Source organism: Nansenia antarctica (assembly GCF_963989245.1).
Source record: "Nansenia antarctica genome assembly, chromosome: 10".
In the NCBI taxonomy this organism is placed as follows: domain Eukaryota; kingdom Metazoa; phylum Chordata; class Actinopteri; order Argentiniformes; family Microstomatidae; genus Nansenia; species Nansenia antarctica.
Window position 1 is genome coordinate 29,119,623 of NC_137680.1, and position 19,789 is coordinate 29,139,411.

At 44.2% G+C, this 19,789-nt stretch overlaps 1 protein-coding gene across 1 annotated transcript in view; it reads right to left on the bottom strand.

Moving 5' to 3' along the window:
- Positions 1-19,507, bottom strand: part of syngap1b (synaptic Ras GTPase activating protein 1b) — a gene marked incomplete at both ends in the record, with an annotated part of 117,772 nt that extends 98,265 nt beyond the window's left edge. The window contains 1 exon segment of the mRNA XM_080540622.1: positions 19,486-19,507. Within this exon segment, the coding sequence (XP_080396748.1) occupies positions 19,486-19,507 (22 nt within the window).
- Between the last annotated feature and the right edge of the window lie 282 nt (positions 19,508-19,789).

Genomic DNA, 19,789 nt, shown 5'->3' on the forward strand with positions numbered 1-19,789 from the left:
CCAACTCCATACACAGGAAACAAGGTTACTGCCCAAGAGATGTCACTTCCGAAACACCCCACTCTCGCTCTCTCTCGCTCGCGCTCGCTCCCTCACGCCCCCAGCCTATTGCCATGACAACCGAGAAAAGAATAGAATATAAGTGAGTGTTAAAGAGACAGATGATCAGAGACAGAGGGAGAAAGAGAGTACGAGGGAGAGGGAGAGAGAGAGAGAGGGATTGAGAGGGAAGAAGAGAAAGTAGGGAACACAGAAAGGAAGGAGATGGACAGCAGGGGGAGATGGGGGGGGGGGGGAGAGGGGGAGAGAATGAGTGGGAGGAGGAGAGGAAGGTATGTTTGGGAGAGTGAGGGGAGAGAGGAGGTATGCAGTGGGATGAAATGGGGAAAGGGAGAGAAGAGAGGTGAAGAACTGAGGATGCTGAAGGAGAAGGAGAGCGAGAAATGAAGTGATGGGAGAGGGAAAGAGGGAAAGAGGGAAGGAGGACACTTTTTGGGAAAAGGGAGCCCACATCTTGTTCCCATAGCAACCCAGCCATCCATGAAATACTGACTAGTACCTCCCTCTTTCTCTCGTCTCTTTTCTTTCCATTTCTCTCTCTCTTTCTCTCTCTCTCTCTCATCTCTCTCTCTCTCTCTTCTCTCTCTCTCTCTCTCTCTCTCTCTCTCTACTATATATATATATATATATATATATATATATATATATATGCCATAAACATAAGTTGGTGCTGAAAATACCATACTGTGGTATAAACCAATTCTTACACGGCTGTGTAAAGTACATCAATAGACAGTTCAATATATTATCAATATACTTCCAGGTATACACCAATCTGATTGGCACACAGTAGATGTAATACAAGACGAGGAAATGGGATACGTATGTATAAACCAAGCCATCTACAGTGCATAAAACGATTACGGTAATAAAACCGAAGTATGATGTTTTGAAGGTAGGAAATAAATATTGTGATCATCCCACTGTGAATCAAAATGAAATCCAACTTTCCCACAAACTCCTTGGCAGCCTCCTCTCTCTCCCCACCATCTATCTCCCCCTCCTCCTTCTACCCATCTGTCTCTCAGTCCCCCCCCCTCCTACTGCCCATTCCTGTCTCTCTCCCTCTCGCTGTCTCCCTCTCCCTCTCTCTGTCTTTCCTTCCCTCTCTCTCTCTCACACTCTCATTGTCTCTCTCTCTCTCTCCCTCGCTCTCTCTCTCTGTCTCTCTCCCTCTCTCTCTCACACTCTCATTGTCTCTCTCTCTCCCTCTCTCCCTCTCTCTCCCTCCCTCTATCTCCCTCCCTCTCTCTCTGTCACTCTCCCTCTCCCCCTCCCTCCCTCCCACCCCCTCTCTCTCTCTCTCCCTCCCTCTCTCTCCCTCCCTCTCTCCCTCTCATCCCACCCCCCCCCCTCTCTCTCTCTCACCTCCCTCTCTCTCTGTCACTCTCTCTCCCTCCCCACCCCCTCTCTCGCTCCTCTCTCTCTCCCTCCCTCTCCCTCTCTCTCCCTCTCTCCCTCCCTCTCCCTCACCTCCCTCCCACCCCCTCTCTCTCTCTCTCTCCCGACCCCCTCTCTCTCTCTCTCCCTCCCTCTCTCTCTCTCTCCCTCCCTCCCTCTCTCTCCCTCTCTCTCCCTCCCTCCTCCTCCCTCTCTCCCTCTCTCTCTCCCTCCCTCTCTCTCTGTCTCTCTCCCCTCCCTCTCTCTCTCTCTCCCTCTCTCCCCCCTCTCCCTCCCTCCCTCTCTCTCTGTCTCTCTCTCCTCGCTGCCGGTCTTTCTCTTCTCACACAATCTTATCTCATTTTGTGACTCTGACTTTCCCTCTCAACCCCTTTCTCTCTCCCATTTCACTCTCCACACTCCCTTCACTGCCACTCAATATCTCACTGTCTGCCACAAATCTCTCTCTCCCCTCCCTATCTGTTTCTCTCTCTCTCTCTCCCTCCCTCCCTATTTGTTTCTCTCTCTCTCTCACTCTCTCTGTCTCCCTCCCTCCCTCTCTCTCTCTCTCTCACTCTCTCTGTCTCCCTCCCTCTCTCTCTCACTCTGTCTCCCTCCCTCTCTCTCTCTCCCTCCCCCCCTTTCTCTCTCTCTCTCTCTCTCACTCCTCCCTCCCTGTCCCTCCCTCTCTCCCCCCCTCTCTCCCCCCCTCTCTCCCTCCATCCCCTGCCCCCCCCCCCCTCCCTCCCTCCCTATCCCCCACCCTGTCTCTCCCCCGTTCCTATCCATCGTCCAGGATGCTGGAGCAGTAGGGTGGAATGAGTACACTGCCAACAGCAGAGTTGGGCTTGCTTGTTAGCACTGCACAGCGCAGCAGTACCTCTCCTCTCTATCTCTACCCCTCTAGTCAATATTCCTGGGTGGTACTGAACTGTACAGAACCGACCGTTCTAACCAAGTTGTGCCGCAAAAAAACGATCCTCACTCTTAGGGCTTGATTCTTGAATAAATCCTAAGAGGAAATGAGATGCGGTTATACCTTTGTGTCTGCTAATTCTTCATTCTGAGGTTCGGTTCTGCCCCGTCAACCTATCTGTGAAGGTGATGCCAAATGTGCTGAGTAGAGGAAATATAAATGAATGGTGTGTATGTGCGTGTGTGTGTACGTGTGTGCGTGTGTGTGTACGTGTGTGCGTGTGTGTGTGTGTGTGTGTGTGTGTGTGTGTGTGTGTGCGTGCGTGTGTGTGTGTGTGTGTGTGTGTGTGTGTGTGTGTGTGTGCGTGTGTGTGTGTGAAAGTCAGGGAGGGTACGTGAACTTGAGTGGATTATGTCATAGAACCTGCATATACTGTATGTGACTGTATTTTCATGGATGCACAGTATGAATTCTGTACCACACATATGAATGTGTTTTTCTCTGTTTGTATATCTCTCTGTTCCTGTGTGGGGTGGTCCACAGAGAGAAAGCGGGTCGAGCTTTGGTCCTGAGAGATAAAGAATAATTATAGTTATCTGTCCTTGATCCAGAGATAGACTAAGAACTGTGTCATTGTCTTATTACCCAAAGGGCAGTCACTCAAAACTCATAGATACCTCAGCTAGTCTCGTCTCAGCACACACAGAGAAGACTGACAGACTGCAGACTGGGAGGACCTATGCAGCATGGGGGGGAGGGGGTTGTATGAAAGAACTTTCTGATTGAGAAAAAGACAGAGGTGTCTGAGATCAAGGCTGGTGAAAGGGGGGAACAAGTCGGCAACCAATCGAAATGTTCAGACTTTTATTCTGGAAAATGTAAATTGATTTCAACGTTGTTGAAAATCAATGCAACACACTCGCAAGTCAAGCCAAACTATTGCAATGCAATGGATTCGGTGAGTGATCCCCACTACTCTAACTAGGTAGTAGTGGGGATCAGTGGCGAAGCTACCAGGGTGGCAAGGGGTGGCAGCTGCCACCCTTGAAAAAAGTCCTGCCACCCCAGTTACACAGACCAACTGATATAATTTGTTGTATTATTATTATTTGATCTTTATCTTTATTTTAAATCAGAATTCAGTGTAAAATTCCCAAATTTCCAAGTTTGAAAAATAAACTCACTCTCTGTTCCACCCCTCCGTCTCAAATGGTTGCACCCTATTTCACAAGGGGAGATTTGAATTTGCCGGCTGAGCTGTCTTTCTGGTGCTGTGCCGTGTGGGACTTTCTACTTAAAGGTAGTGTTATCACGTCTACACTAGGACAGCACACAATACCAGACAGCAAAAAGTATTTTCTAACTAAAATATTTTATCCTGTCATTGATTGCATGATTGGTGAAATGCAAAGACGATTCTCTAGCTTTAACTGTAACATCATGCAGGGTATCCAGGCACTGAATCCATCCAGCAGCAGCTTTTTGAATGAGGAGGCAGTTAATCTTTTAGCAAATGCATATGGATCAAATGTAGCTAACCTTAAACACGAACTGCAGCAGATTAGAAGATTGTTGGATCAACAAGCAACAAATGGAAAACAAAGTCCCTCCAGTTTAATGGAATTAGTTAATTTTTTGGATCCATACAAGACGGTTTTCTTGGAGATGTTCAGATTATGTAAAATAGCTGTAGTATTGCCGGTCACCAGTGCAGCATGTGAGAGGAGTTTTTCAACTCTTAAAATAATAAAGAATCACCAGCGCTCTACCATGGCAGAGAATAGATTAACAAGTATTGCAGTTCTTAGCATTGAGTCTAAATGTGCAAAAGCTCTGAATTTGGATGAGTTTGTGAAGCGATTTGCTGCACAGCATAGCAATCGTCGCATTCAGCTTCTGTAAATTTATTTATTTGTATTTTATTATTATAATTTCTTTTAATAGCAGATTTTGTGGCAAGGCAAGTTTATTTGTATAGCACTTATACAACAGGGGCAATTCAAAGTGCTTTACATTATTTAAAAATACAGCAAGAGGAGCATAGTAAGATGTTTTTTTTTTTTTACAATGAATAAAAGCAAATATAAGAAGTAAATAGATAAAACATTTAATAAGACAATAGTTAATGGAAAAAATACATTGATAGAAGTGTTTGTGTTTAATCATAACTGCTGCAAAACATGAAGGTTTTTAGCTTAGATTTAAATATTTTAAGGTTTGGGCATGTTTGATTTCTTCAGGGAGTTTGTTCCAGGAGCATGCAGCAGCGTGAAAGCTGCTGCACTGTGTTTTGTTTTTACTCTTGGAATTATTAGCTGATTAGTCTCAGCTGACCTTAGGGACCTTGCGGGAATATAGGGTGGGAGGAGATCTGATATGTATTTTGGTCCAAGACCATTTTGTGATTTGTATGTAATTAGGAGGATTTTGAATTCAATTCTCTGAGAGACTGGTAGCCAGTGCAGGGATCTCAGGATTGGTGTAATGTGTTCAAAGTTATTTGTTTTTGTTAGGACCCTAGCAGCGGTGTTTTGGATGAGCTGCAATTTACGAACAGCTCCTTTAGATAGGCCTGTTAGTAGACTACAATACTCAAGTCTACTCCAAACAAATGCATGGATGAGTTTTTCAAGGTCTTGCTTGGACATGAAACCTCTCATTCTTGTTTGTTCTGACGATCAAGTTCAGAGCGCATTGTTCATGTTCCTTGTTTATTGTCTCAGAATGAAAGAGATAATAAAAAGTGTTTTTCTCCCACAAACCTATGTCTTTGTAATACTTTACTGGATGAGAGAGAAACCTGTACACATGCACACACTAGTTCTATATGTAGAACAGGCTGTAAGGGATGATAAATATACATAAATGTAAGACATTAAGATAGCCACTTATCAAAATGATGGCCACACTAAAATATCTGCTTGCCACCCCTTTGCCACCCCATGTATACATCTCTAGAATCGCCACTGGTGGGGATCACTCACAGAGTCCGTTGCATTGCAATATTATGGCAATATTAATATATACAGATAACATACACAAATGCACATACATTTAACATTGAAAATATATCTAGCCTATCTAATGGTACCAGTAGCCCGGGTTGTAGCACGTGTGGTGATGGTGATGGAGGTGGAAAGTTCAGTGGAAACTCCGTAGAGGTAGCTAGAAGACAGATGGATCGTCTTCTGAATATCCCGACTCAGGACTGGACGAGCACGTCAGACTCACGATGAATTGGAGCGGAGATGGCTAGCGTCGTTCGCTAGCCGCATCCCACGGTCCTAGTTCGTTGTTCACTTCAACTATCCACACAACAGCAACCTTTAACTTCGGTCACTAGAGGTGTATGATTTAGATTTTATATATATATATATATATATATATATATATATATATATATATATATATATATATATATATATATATATATATATATATATATATTGAGTATCCCAGCCACTCACGAGTCCCGAAAAGCAACCTTCTTCTCCGTTACGAAACCACCAACTAACTCGCACCGTTGGGAGAACCAAACATTTCGTCGCGTGAACATTCTAAGGTGCGTTCACCAAAACTCGCACAATTATCCAGCAACACAAAAACGGCAACGTCTCACAACAGAACACACACAGCACTCAAACGAGTCTGAATGAATGAATGAATGGTCTTTATTGTCATTGATATAGTACAGGTACCAAACAACGAAATTTGGGAGGGGGGGCTCCCCTGGTGCTAGGAAGAAAAAAAAACTAAAAAAAAGTGGCATTAATATAGAAAATAACAAACTGGAACCTGAAGGGGTGGGAGTGGGGTGAACTACTACTAATAATAAATATAACTGACTCCTATTTTAACTAATTCGAATTCTTACTCTGGGCCTTCAGAACATTATTATTATTGAACAATGTTGAAATCTATTAGCCTTTTTTCACAAATAAAATAACATTCTGATTGGTTGGCGACTTGTTCCCGGTTTCAACAGCTGCTGCTGTCACTTTTCATAAGTAGTAAGATGTCTTGACTTAAAACATTGTTTTTTTTCAATTCCAGAAAACTTCAGAAGGTGATTATGGCAGAAATGGTGCAGACGTCTGCATGGATCACAGTGTTTATCTGACGACCTGTCGTCCCGGTCCACATGTCTGCTGTACGGTCTGCTGTATAAGTCAGTCCATTTATGTATGGTTTTAGCTTGTCTGGTTGGGAACACATTTCTATGAGTAAGATGTCTATCCTGTGTGGGCTTCTTTTGCTTTTTTACAGGGCTATCTCCATGTCTAGCCCAGACAGCTGTTGCCTGGGATTTGAGCAATGTGTGTACAGTGCAAATTCTTCAACCCATATCTCTCATTCTGCATTTTCACATATTGTTGTGGATGAGGGGAAAGTGATGGCTCTCTCCATCTCCTTCCATTTCCTTCACATTTTTGTATGGTCTGGTTTTCATTGAGAAATATGGGTGTTAAGCACAGTTGATAAAAGGCGTGTGGGTGAGTGCGTATGCGTGTGCTGGAAGCGGACCAGTAATCATCTCAATAAAGTTCAGGTCTGCTTCCAGAGATCGTTGAACGACACGCGGAACGCCAATGCCGCTACAGTAATCCACATGTCCGGAAGACCCCATGGACTCTTTGTTAGAAAATTACTTTTGTTTCTGTTACTGGACCTACCAAACAAAAACCGCAAAACTTGAACAAACCTTTGCATTAATCGCTGCTAACCCCATACTGTTATTTCACATTCTTCTTAGAAAACCAGACCACCTTTTCTGTTCTTTCCTCATCTTTTCGCCTATATACATACACTCCAGGTTAGGACTAGTGTTTAGACGGGCCAAATAACACACCCCTAGACCGTACTAGTTCATAACAATACTCACAATGTGACATATCACCACTGCACTGTTACCTTGAGATGCCATTCACCTCATCCAAGTTACAGGGACTATATTCATACATGTGCCAATATACCCTCAAACCCAACCGTGTATGAAATCAAGTAATGTGTTTCCACATGTAGCTGTGTCAGTGTAGTTAATACGATCATTCTTCACACTTGGAAATGTCACACACTTCAGTTGTGGTGTCTGGTGACAGAGTAGGTACTGTGCAGGTGGAATGCAGTACGGCTCTAAATCCAAAGGAATGAAAGCAGAGGCTAGATTGCAATGCTGCGCAATTACTTTTGGGATAAGTCCCCCAATTCATGACCTTTTACAGAGTAAAAACCTGTGAGTCGTATTTACAAATTGATTTGTGGAAACGATTAACTCAAAAGGGCACGGTATAAGTAGCTTGTTACTACTTATAACCAATTCTAAATAACAATTTGGAAATGAGTTAGTCATGAGCTGGTAAGAGTTATTGGTAAATGGACTGCTACTTTTATAGCACCTTATTCCAAAGCGCTTTCCAACGGCCTCTCATTCACCCGTTCACACACCAATGGCGGCATGCTACCCTGCAAGGTGCCGGCCCGCTCATTGGGAGCAATTTCAGTGTCTTGCCCAAGGACAGCGAGCTTCCAAATTGTCCATTGACACATGGACAGGAAGAGCCGGGGATCGAACCGCCGACCTTGCAGTCATTAGACCCCGGCTGTACCTCCTGAGCCACAACCGCCGACTTATTGCTGAGCTCAACTCTGGCCTGAACCTCTTAAGGGTCTTATCTGTTAAAGGACCAGGTTTGAACCTCTTAAGGGTCTTATCTGTTAAAGGACCAGGTTTGAACCTCTTTAGAGGGTCTTATCTGTTAAAGGACCAGGTTTGAACCTCTTTAGAGGGTCTTATCTGTTAAAGGACCAGGTTTGAACCTCTTTAGAAGGTCTTATCTGTTAAAGGACCAGGTTTAGAGGGTCTTATCTGTTAAAGGACCAGGTTTAGAGGGTCTTATCTGTTAAAGGACCAGGTTTATATGTTAAAGGAGCAGGTTTATCTGTTAAAGGACCAGGTTTAGAGGGTCTTATCTGTTAAAGGACCAGGTTTATATGTTAAAGGAGCAGGTTTATCTGTTAAAGGACCAGGTTTAGAGGGTCTTATCTGTTAAAGGACCAGGTTTATATGTTAAAGGAGCAGGTTTATCTGTTAAAGGAGCAGGTTTATCTGTTAAAGGACCAGGTTTGGGTCAACTTACAGTAAGTGGATCCAATAAAGGTAAAGTAGAAAATGAAAGTGTTGATGAAGAACCACTGTATACCTACCACCTATATACCACTGTATACCTACCTGACCACCTACTGTATACCTACCACTGACCACCTACTGTATACCTACCTGACCACCTGCTGTATACCTACCGCTGACCACCTACTGTATACCTACCTGACCACCTACTGTATACCTACCGCTGACCACCTACTGTATACCTACCTGACCACCTACTGTATACCTACCGCTGACCACCTACTGTATACCTACCTGACCACCTACTGTATACCTACCTGACCACCTACTGTATACCTACCGCTGACCACCTACTGTATACCTACCACTGACCACCTACTGTATACCTACCGCTGACCACCTGCTGTATACCTACCACTGACCTCCTACTGTATACCTACCTGACCACCTACTGTATACCTACCTGACCACCTACTGTATACCTACCTGACCACCTACTGTATACCTACCACTGACCACCTACTGTATACCTACCGCTGACCCACTACTGTATACCTACCTGACCACCTACTGTATACCTACCGCTGACCACCTACTGTATACCTACCGCTGACCACCTACTGTATACCTACCGCTGACCACCTACTGTATACCTACCGCTGACCACCTACTGTATACCTACCACTGACCACCTACTGTATACCTACCGCTGACCACCTGCTGTATACCTACCTGACCACCTACTGTATACCTACCTACCACCTACTGTATACCTACTGCTGACCACCTGCTGTATACCTACCGCTGACCACCTACTGTATACCTACCTGACCACCTGCTGTATACCTACCGCTGACCACCTGCTGTATACGTACCGCTGACCACCTACTGTATACCTACCTACCACCTACTGTATACCTACCACTGACCACCTACTGTATACCTACCGCTGACCACCTACTGTATACCTACCGCTGACCACCTACTGTATACCTACCTGACCACCTACTGTATACCTACCTGACCACCTACTGTATACCTACCGCTGACCACCTACTGTATACCTACCGCTGACCACCTACTGTATACCTACCGCTGACCACCTACTGTATACCTACCACCTATATACCACTGTATACCTACCACCTATATACCACTGTATACCTACCGCTGACCACCTACTGTATACCTACCTGACCACCTACTGTATACCTACCTACCACCTACTGTATACCTACCGCTGACCACCTACTGTATACCTACCACCTATATACCACTGTATACCTACCGCTGACCACCTACTGTATACCTACCGCTGACCACCTACTGTATACCTACCGCTGACCACCTACTGTATACCTACCTACCACCTACTGTATACCTACCTGACCACCTACTGTATACCTACCTGACCACCTACTGTATACCTACCTGACCACCTACTGTATACCTACCTGACCACCTACTGTATACCTACCTGACCACCTACTGTATAGAAGGAGTGCTTGTGTTAGTGTGTCAGCATCCAAGTCTCTTTTGTGTAAGTGGCATACGTAAACTGAATGTTTAAAAAACGTACAGTATTTCCCAAATGCAAAAGTAGCTTGTGGGCAAAGCAGAATCACTCAGTATTTGGGATTTAAACTTATGATGTGTTTTAAAAGCTTACAGTATGATGCCTAGAACACAGCCACACGTTGCCATCTGATTGTGTTCACATGTGTCCATTTAAGTGTGTGTACACGTATGCATGTAAGTGTGTGTAGACATGTGAGAGTGTAAGAGTGTGTGTGTGTGTGTGTGTGTGTGTGTGTGTGTGTGTGTGTGTGTGTGCACCCATGGATCCATGTTAGTGGTCTGATTCTGATTCTGATAGTGTGTGTACAGGCGTGTCCATGTAAGTGGGTGTTCACATGTGTTCATTTTTTTTTATTAGATTAGATTCACTTTACTGTCATTACATAGTACAAGACAATGCAACGAAATGTTTGTGCGTCTAACCAGAAGTGCAACAAATAGCAATTATATTGCAGTGATAAGTAGCAGTATTTACAGCAATAGTAAAGTGCAAATGGTAGCGTGATGTGCAATGTCATACAATGGTGACTGGATGTATATGTGCAGTGGTATATATAAATTGAGATTATATACAATGAGCAATTGTACAGGCTATGTAAGTGTGCTTGTGTGTGTATTCATGTGTCCATGTAAATGTGTATACACATGTGTCGATGTAAGTGTGTGTTCACATGTGTTCATGTAAGTGTGTGTACAGTACACATGTGTTCATGTAAGTGTGTGTACAGTACACATGTGTCCATGTAAGTGTGAGCGTGTGTCTGTGGGTGAGTGTGTGTGTGTGTGTGTGTGCGTGTGTGTACGTGTGGGTGTGCGTGCGTGCGTTTGTGTGTGTACATGTGGGTGTGCGCATGCATGTGTGTGTATGTGTGTGTGTGTGTGTGTGTGTGTGTGTGTGTGTGTCCAGGAGACCATGTAAGTGCATACATACTGTATTTGTTTCCCCTCATTTGTCATGACAGGGGACAGGGGATGTCACCACCCTCCATATGAGCAGCAGTACAGTGCGTACCTAAGGGTCTGGTACACTGCACACATGCGCTAACTCAAACGGACATACTGTATAATGTATGACACAACATGTCTAATCTCAACAGGACCTACAAGCAGCAGGCTACCAACGCTACCAACAGTCCCTCCTGCCAGATGCTGTTTATTCATGTAATTACATTGAATGCAGTTTTAAAAACGAGAAGTGTAAAGGGACGATGAGACATCACGAAGCTCGACCTTCGACCTTATCTGAAACTTTTTCCTCTGATTCTAATCTGATTGGTCTGTTGTTCCAAGTTACTTCAGTTGTGCTAGGCCTCTTCGACTACTTTCTGAGTGTGGACTGGATGTTTAAGTTAATAGGAAGTCGCAGAGGGATAGTTTTGTTATTCATTATGCAAGTCAGTTCTTCCTGTGTTCGTGCATTCTTTTCATCTCTCTCTCTCTCCCCCCTCTCCTTTCCCGGAAGACATCATCAATAACCAGAAACCCTTACCCTGACTCAACCAATCAGATCACTGAATGGACACCATTGTTATACAGTTGTTGTTGTTGTTGTTGTTGTTGTTGTTGTTGTTGTTGTTGTTTGAACTAACACGTTTTATATTCAGAAAAATATATGTTGGTTCCTTAATCATACATGCTTCAACATGTAGTACAACAGTTATATAAAATCATCTACAGACACCTCCCTTTATCTAAAGAGACATTTACATAACCACTCACACTGCCTTTGTGATACAGAATACATGAGTGAAAGCTACTCCAGTGCTGCAATGGCTGTAGTAGATGTCATATCCACTCCAGCAGAGTTTATACACTTTACAATTCACGCGCGAGGAGGAAGTGCACAAATCCACAACTAAAACGGTTTCTTGGCATCTCACACCTTCTGCCACCAGACAAGAGTTTGATCAAAAGGATCTGGATGCGCCATTATCTTCACTTCTTCCAGAACAACTAAACTCCACTCTGGCAAAGCCGAACAGAGTCAAGCAACAAGCCCAACAGAGTCAAGCAACAAATGCAAGACAGGCACTCACAGAACCATTTGAAGAGGAGCTCACCCCCCTGCCCCCCCTGCCCCCCCCCACCGCCCCAAAAAACACCAACCTTAAAACACACTAGAAAGTAGATTGCATTCCAAAACAGTTCTCTGCACAATGCCCTCCAATTCCCATGATTAATTACTTGAAATAGCAAAAAAGGGCATATCCTTTAAAATGTGCTCTGAAAGCATCAATACAGTAGAAATGCACTAACATTTTGTGTGGTGCTGTTTTAAATTACGGGAGATAAGATGCTAAATATAGCACCAGGGGTGCAGAGTGAGCCTGTTAACCTTTATGAGGTCTGAGTAGAAGTTAATCACGGAAATAAAACAAGCAAACACACAGACACACACACACACACACACAGACACAGACACACACAGACACAGACACACACACAGACACGGGCACAGACACACACAGACACAGACACACACACACACACACACACACACACACACACACACACACACAGACACAGACACAGACACACACAGACACAGACACACACACACTCTCTCACTTTCTCTCTCCCTCTCTTTCTCTCTCTCTCTCTCTCTCTCTCTCTCTCTCTCTCTTTCTCTCTCTCTCTCAAACACACACACACACGCACAAACATACGCACACATTCTTGTGAGCCTAACAAATGACTAATCACTCATCTTTCACTGAAGTAGAGACACCACCCTAAATGTATAACCCATAAAACCCTCTGTTGTGAAACACTTAAAATGGTAATATCGTACTCTGAAATGTCAGGGTCCATTGATTCTCTTGTTGAGCTTAAGCATATCAGTGTATTTGATTACAGGCAATTAAAATGCACCATTCTTCTCCACAGTATCTGTGCATCTGAAGTGAGTGAGAGGCATCTGATGGTAATACAATCCCCCGTTTCTCACTACCTAAAACCTGCACACTTCATATGCCTCCCCTATTAGCATCACAAGAGAAGCTGGGGCTTAACGGTATATGGGCATATCGCTAGCATGATGATGAAGCTGGGATACATGTACCTCACATGGCTGGCTGTGCTAAAACCTTAGACTGGTTATAATAGTCTAAAAATGTAGGTACATTGACAAATTACTGTGACAGTATGTCATCGAATAAATAGCATCCAAATGTCTTCTGGATTTTCACAAAGTAATGGGCAGACTGCCACGTCCTGATCTGACCGCCTGTCTGTGATACAACATGCTGCTTCCAATAAAAATGCTATTGCACCCCTTGTTTTTAATTACAATACACTAGAATGCGCAAGCAAACACTAAAAATAGAAATATGCCTTGGAATGAAAATCTCAACAGGTGACAGATTTGACACCCCACAGTGCAATGTGGCCCGGTTCTGATTGTGAGACCATGAGACTGGAGAGAGGGGGATTCAGTCAGCACTATCTCTCTCATTCAGAGATTAGAAATCCAACTCTCAAATGTGTAATCCTGCTTGAAGCAGCACCAAAGTGATTTAATAACATTTTATTTTAATTTCGGGGGCAATTATATCATGGGCTGTCGTATCAGAATCTAATTTGACACGGTTTGGAATTCAAACTCTCCCGTAGGCCTAAGCTATGGCGGGAAACATACTTAAAGGTATTTTAGTTACTTTGATATCTCCAGCCACATGTTAGGGTTGAAAAAAACGTCAATTTACGATGAAATAATACAATGGTTTTTTCGCTAATGAAACTCAGTGTGTTCAGTATGAACCACACTATGGTATGGAATATATATATATATATATATATGTTTTTGAGGTCTTTAACACTAGAACAGCCGTGCCTATTTTACCGACTATTACAGCTACCTCGGGGGTCAAATGACCGTAGTCTTTACAATGGGAAGTTGCTACTGACACAGCTGCTACCGCACTAGTTGGCGTGTCTTGTAAATTAGCCTGCCTCCTACACAGAAAAACTGCAAAATAGCTTTATACTAGCTTATCCTGATGTGATTTAGAAAATGTAAGGATACTGCGTGGTAGAATGCACATATCTAGGAAAGGGGAGGGTCCTGAAATGTTAGCAAGTGCAAAGGCATACATTTCTTTTTACTCACTTGGTCAAATGACCCCACCCATGGCTGTTCTAGTGTTAAACCACCATTACAAACTACTGTTCTAACTGGGGACTCCTCCATCACTCCATGACTAATATCATAACCTATGTACAGAAAGTTCTGAAGCACAACTTCTGGTCCAAACCTCTGTCCTCAGACCCTGAGGGCATCCATCCCTGGGATTGGATAACATCCTGTCTGGAAGGCCTATTAGTCGACCAATCCAGCAGGGACGTCATTATCCCGGATTGGCAGCTCTCTGATTGGTTGGAGACGAAAAAAAAGGAGATAGCTAGCTAGTCCTGACCTTATGCCAAGAGTGAGTCCTGACAGGATCAATCAAAAAGGCCAACTTCCTCTCAACATAAACTCATTGAGTCGTTCAGCTCCAGGCTTTGCGGTGGAATTGAATTAATGGGCCCCCTACCCGTGGTGCAGTCTACTCTCTGAACGCGTCCCTCCAAGCTACTTCTTTCTAATGGTCCCCTTATGTAGATTTCTCCAGTATTAGTAGTAAGGCTCTCAAGGGGTAAGATCTACACCCTTTATACCATAGCAGATACAGTGCTGGGGTACTTTGAGGTAGAGGGTCATGGCAGACCGAACTCACTGTGCTAGGACTCTGCATGGGGGGGGTAAATGGTAAATGGACTGCACATAGCACCTTTATCCAAAGTGCTTTACAACGGCCTCTCCCATTCACACATACAGTACATTCACACACCAATGGCGGCAAGCTACCATGCAAGGCGCCGGCCCGCTCACTGGGAGCAATTTGGGGTTCAGTGTCTTGCTCAAGGACACTTCGACATGTGGCCAGCCGGGGCTCGAACTGCCCACGTTGCCATCATTAATCGGCGGCTCTACCTCTTGCACCACAGCCGGGGGGGTGGGGGGGATTTGGGTGGATGACACTCTCTATATGCAGACAACATGCTCCGCAATATGACCTCAAGCTAAAAAAGTAAATAAACAATTAGGGTGTGGACAAAGAAGGGTTGGAGCACCATTGTGTTTGGTTACATGGAAACATTGGTGCAGGCAGGCAGGCAGGCAGGGCCCCCCCAAAATGCAACAGATGGTCAGTTGGACAGTCTCACCGCCCCAGCCCCCTTCACCCCGTAGACCAGTGATCCTCAATCCCCGGTCCCTGGCCAGACGGCGGTCCATGGGACGGTTGGTTGGTTACCGTGACATGGTTTACTAACATCGATTTTTTAGTCTCACTAGTACCACTTCTCAGGAATCTGTTTTGTAAGGAGAGAGGAGGAGAGATCACTGCTTCCCAGTCCCAGGGCAAAGCCTCATCGTTCCGCTCCCAGAGAAACACTGCCCTAGATCGTGAGCTTAGAATGATAAGGTTTTATCTCCGTTTAGGGTAGTTCAGAGATATTGAGCGTCAACGTTTTTACATTCCATTATGTTTTGTGAGATGGAACCTTTGTATTTGATGAATTACTAACTTAAACATTTCAACATTTTAAAAATAACACCACACAGGCATTAATAAACACCTAATGGATCAGATTATGTAAAAAACTAAATTTTGACAAAAATGGAGATAGAACCTTTTAATTCTAACCTCACGAGATGTCATCGCTAATTCAAGTCCTGAAAATAAGATTTTTGCTTCGCGCCTCAAAAAGCTGCTGTCAGTCGGATGGAATGAGCCGAGGAAACGGTTTCAAACACGCGTTTGCATTACAATGAGCCTCCGATCCTCCGATTTCTACCTCCGCCAGCCTCCCTCGACCGGAACACATGGAATCCATAATGTGTTGAGGCTGCATGACACACATTACACCATGCGCACCTGCACTGAGCCTTAGTTACATAACACAAATCATGATACTTTTGGTGGCATGAAGACTCATCTTTTTAGGCAGGCCGGCAGTCACCCATAGCCATTTTATTGTTCCTGTTTATGCTCTGTTTACGTTGTCCCCTGTGGGGTGTTCCCCCGTTTGTGTTTTGTTTTCAACCCTTGATGTTTTTGATGGCACTTTTCTTATTTTGATGTAAAGCACCCTGTGCATCCGTGCTGTGAAGGGCGCTATATAAATAAAGTTTTACTTACTTACTTTATGAAACATGTTCATGAGTATCTCTCGTTCAGTGGAGGCTAGTGGAGGTAGTAATCAGGACAGGCTTATTGTAATGTGCGGAATGGAACGGCATTACAATGAGCCTGTCCTCCGATTTCTACCTCCACCAGCCTCCATTGCAATATATGGACAGTTTGTATGTGACAGAGGCTAGCCATCAGCTCTCAAATGTGCTGCTACTTTTACTTCTACTTCTATTTGAATTCTGTTATATTTGATTTATTAAAACATTTCTTAGTTTTAATAAGTGAATGCTGTTCACTAATTATTCCTTTGTTGATTGGTTTTGTTATGTTTGATTGTCTGTCTTCCATGTGGACCCCAGGAAGAATAGTCTTCACTATGGTGATGACTAATGGGGATCTGTTTAAATAAACAAATAAATATACCGAAGAGGAAACCAAGGAATTTAAAGCATCTGCCAGTTTATATGCATACTTGTAACTGAGCTTGCCACCAAACCTGCTACGTGCCACCCCCCTGTGCTTATTCATAAGGTCTCATGAATATTCTTAACAGTATGCAAATACATGCAAATGAGGGGCAGTTGAACTTTGATTGACTTTATATCTGTGGGCAGAAATTAGGACTGATATGACTTGAGGATGCTAACATTGTCTAGGCTTTTATTCACAAGCTAGCTTTAAGAATCGCTGCAAAAAAGTCAAGTCAGGTTTGATGTTCGTGGGAGCTGACCTTTCACACGTTGAGGGGAGGCCCCTAAACTTGGACATGACACACTTTTATTCTGAAAAACATGAAATCACTGGGTATAATTAATTACCCGAGGAGGGGAATGCGTGTGTGTGTGTGGGGGGGGGGGTCTGAATGTGTGATTAATAGCAAATCCCTCCACTCATCTTCCACTAATTCCAGCATTTATTCAATGTCACACTTCAAAAACCGCCACAAACACAAACACGACACCCCACAGCCACAACGTACTCCACGTCAGACCCTTGTACACGGTGGATCTAGAGCATACACTACAGTAATAGCTGAACAGATGATGGTTCTTGGCACACACTGGAGTGGTGGTGGGGTGTAAGACAGCCCCTTATGTCACATGGGAGAGGAGTGCTGCAGTGGCATTGGCGATGCGCTGTCTCTTTAACCGATGGGCCCATGCTTGACAAGAGCTGCCGTATCAAACTACTGTAACAATCGACTTGACTGGGGATGGCTCAGTGGACTAGCTGGTTCCTTCCTCCATGCTGTCCAACCGCACTAGGGGCATGGTCATTGCATAAGGCTCCATGGGAAAGAGATACTGAGAGAGAGAGAGAAGGGGGGGGGGGGGGGGGAGCGAGGAAGAGAGAGAGAGGGTGAGAGGGACTCATCTCCTCTCCACATTAGCTAAATCTACTGTAAATGTGCAGGGATTTGGCGTGACTAAATCTGGCTAGTACATTAACAGTTTAGCAATGTGCCTCTGTATACTTTGCCACTGCAAGGTGTTGTTTCCCATAGGTAGTTATCTCATGACAAGTCACACTGATGTCAGTCATCAGTGCATATACTGTATATCTATGGCTGTTGAGTCATTCTATGGAAATGCTAAATGTCACAAGATGTTATATAATGGGTTTTGAGTGGTTAAAGAGCTTTCTACAGTTGAAACAGTACATACAGTAGGTTATACATTCCAATCCAATACAAGTAACCTACACCTGAATTCCTATCAGGAATATTCACTGGAGTTGTAAACACGTATACTCTTCTACCCAAATCACCTGTTACATCCAGTATGTAAAAAAATGCTAATATGGTCATTTTTACATTCTGGAGCACAATGTTGTTAGGGAGTATTAATTCTTTTTGACATGAGTTTTGAAGGCATTACAGTATACTGAGCAAACCTTTTTTTCTGGCAGTGCTTTCAAGAGTGGGCTTGCACACACACACAGTAGCTGAACATCTCACCAATATTATGCAACCAACTTCCATTGCTGGTCTCGCACAAGAGGCCATTTGGCTATTTTTGCTTTACGCTGTGTTAAAGGATGTACAAAGGCAGCGCAGCCAGTGTTTGAACTGGCCATTCTCTTTGCTTGACTCTTATGATGACCTGTGGATATAGCTCACAGTGTGGGCCATTTGGGCTGGAGTGAAATGTTTTTATTCACTGTCGGAACTTGAAATCGGGGGGGTTTGAGTCTGACAACAATACAGCAGGGTGGCCTTTCTGTACCCGGCAAGACATCTTTCTCCAGATTCAACACACGCACACACGCACACACACACACACACACACACACACACACACACACACACACACACACTCTCTCACTTAGGATTTGCAGGTGCATGGTGACTATTTAGTTACCGAAAGACCCTTCAGAAAAGTCCCTCAAAACTTTCAAGTGGGCATTATTGGACTGTGGGAACGACATTATAAGGTCCCATTCAGTCCCATTCGGTTTTAAAATAAGATACATGTCCCCAGCACTTAATGAAACATTAGTACAGGGCTGATGAGAAGTAGCTGATGCTGATCTCCATTCACACCGTATTAGTCATGGTTGCAGTGATCCAACGCTGAGGGAATCGGATTTGAACACACACTATAGAGGCACAACTCTTCCACTCCTAACTCATTAAATATTGAGATACAAGAACCAGGGAAAAAAGTACCCCTTCAGGCAAACCTATTGCAAAAGATAGCGACAGAAAGGCTTTCAACGCTAGAAGTTTCCCTATGATGGACATGGATGCAGGTACCTTTAACATTATGTACCCCAAAAAATGGTGTAGACTTGGACACAAGGAAATGTACTTACAAGACTGATACCAGCATGCATGATCATCTCAGCACATTACCACGCTATGGAGCCTAGGACCAAAGCCTACTCCAAATGCTCAGGCACACTGACATATACTGACACAAGTGATCAAATCAGTGTCTTAGATGGGGAGGCAGTGGCACTCTCCATCTACCTGGATCTCACTACGGCGCGTTAACGCACCCCTTTCCTAAATGGTGTATTACTGTATGATAGCGCAGGAGAGAGCCAGGGAGAGAGAGAGAGAGAGAGAGAGAGAGAGAGAGAGAGAGAGTGTGTGTGTGTGTGTGTGTGTGTGTGTGTGTGTGTGAGAGAGAGAGAGAGAGAGAGAGAGAGAGAGAGAGAGAGAGAGAGAGAGAGAGAGAGAGAGAGAGGATGGTGAGGGGGAGGGAGGGAGATGCAGTAGTGGAATATATCAGTTTTCTTACCTTGAAAGGGAACATAGGACATGTTCCAACGGCATTGAACGTGCTCTTGGCTTCTCAGAGACAGTCTCTCGGCACGCAAAAAAAAACAAAATCACACCAGCATCAGTCTCTGAATAGACGGAATATGAATATGCTCTTCACAGCTGGAGTCGATGGAGACCGTTATTCCTCTGCTGTGGGGAGGGGGGGAAAGGAAATTATAATCCACGAGCGCCGTAAACCATTGGAAATATTATAGTCCCGTGCATAAAATGATATGCACAAATATCGCACGCGCCGTTATTGAGGTGTGGGGGGGGAAAGA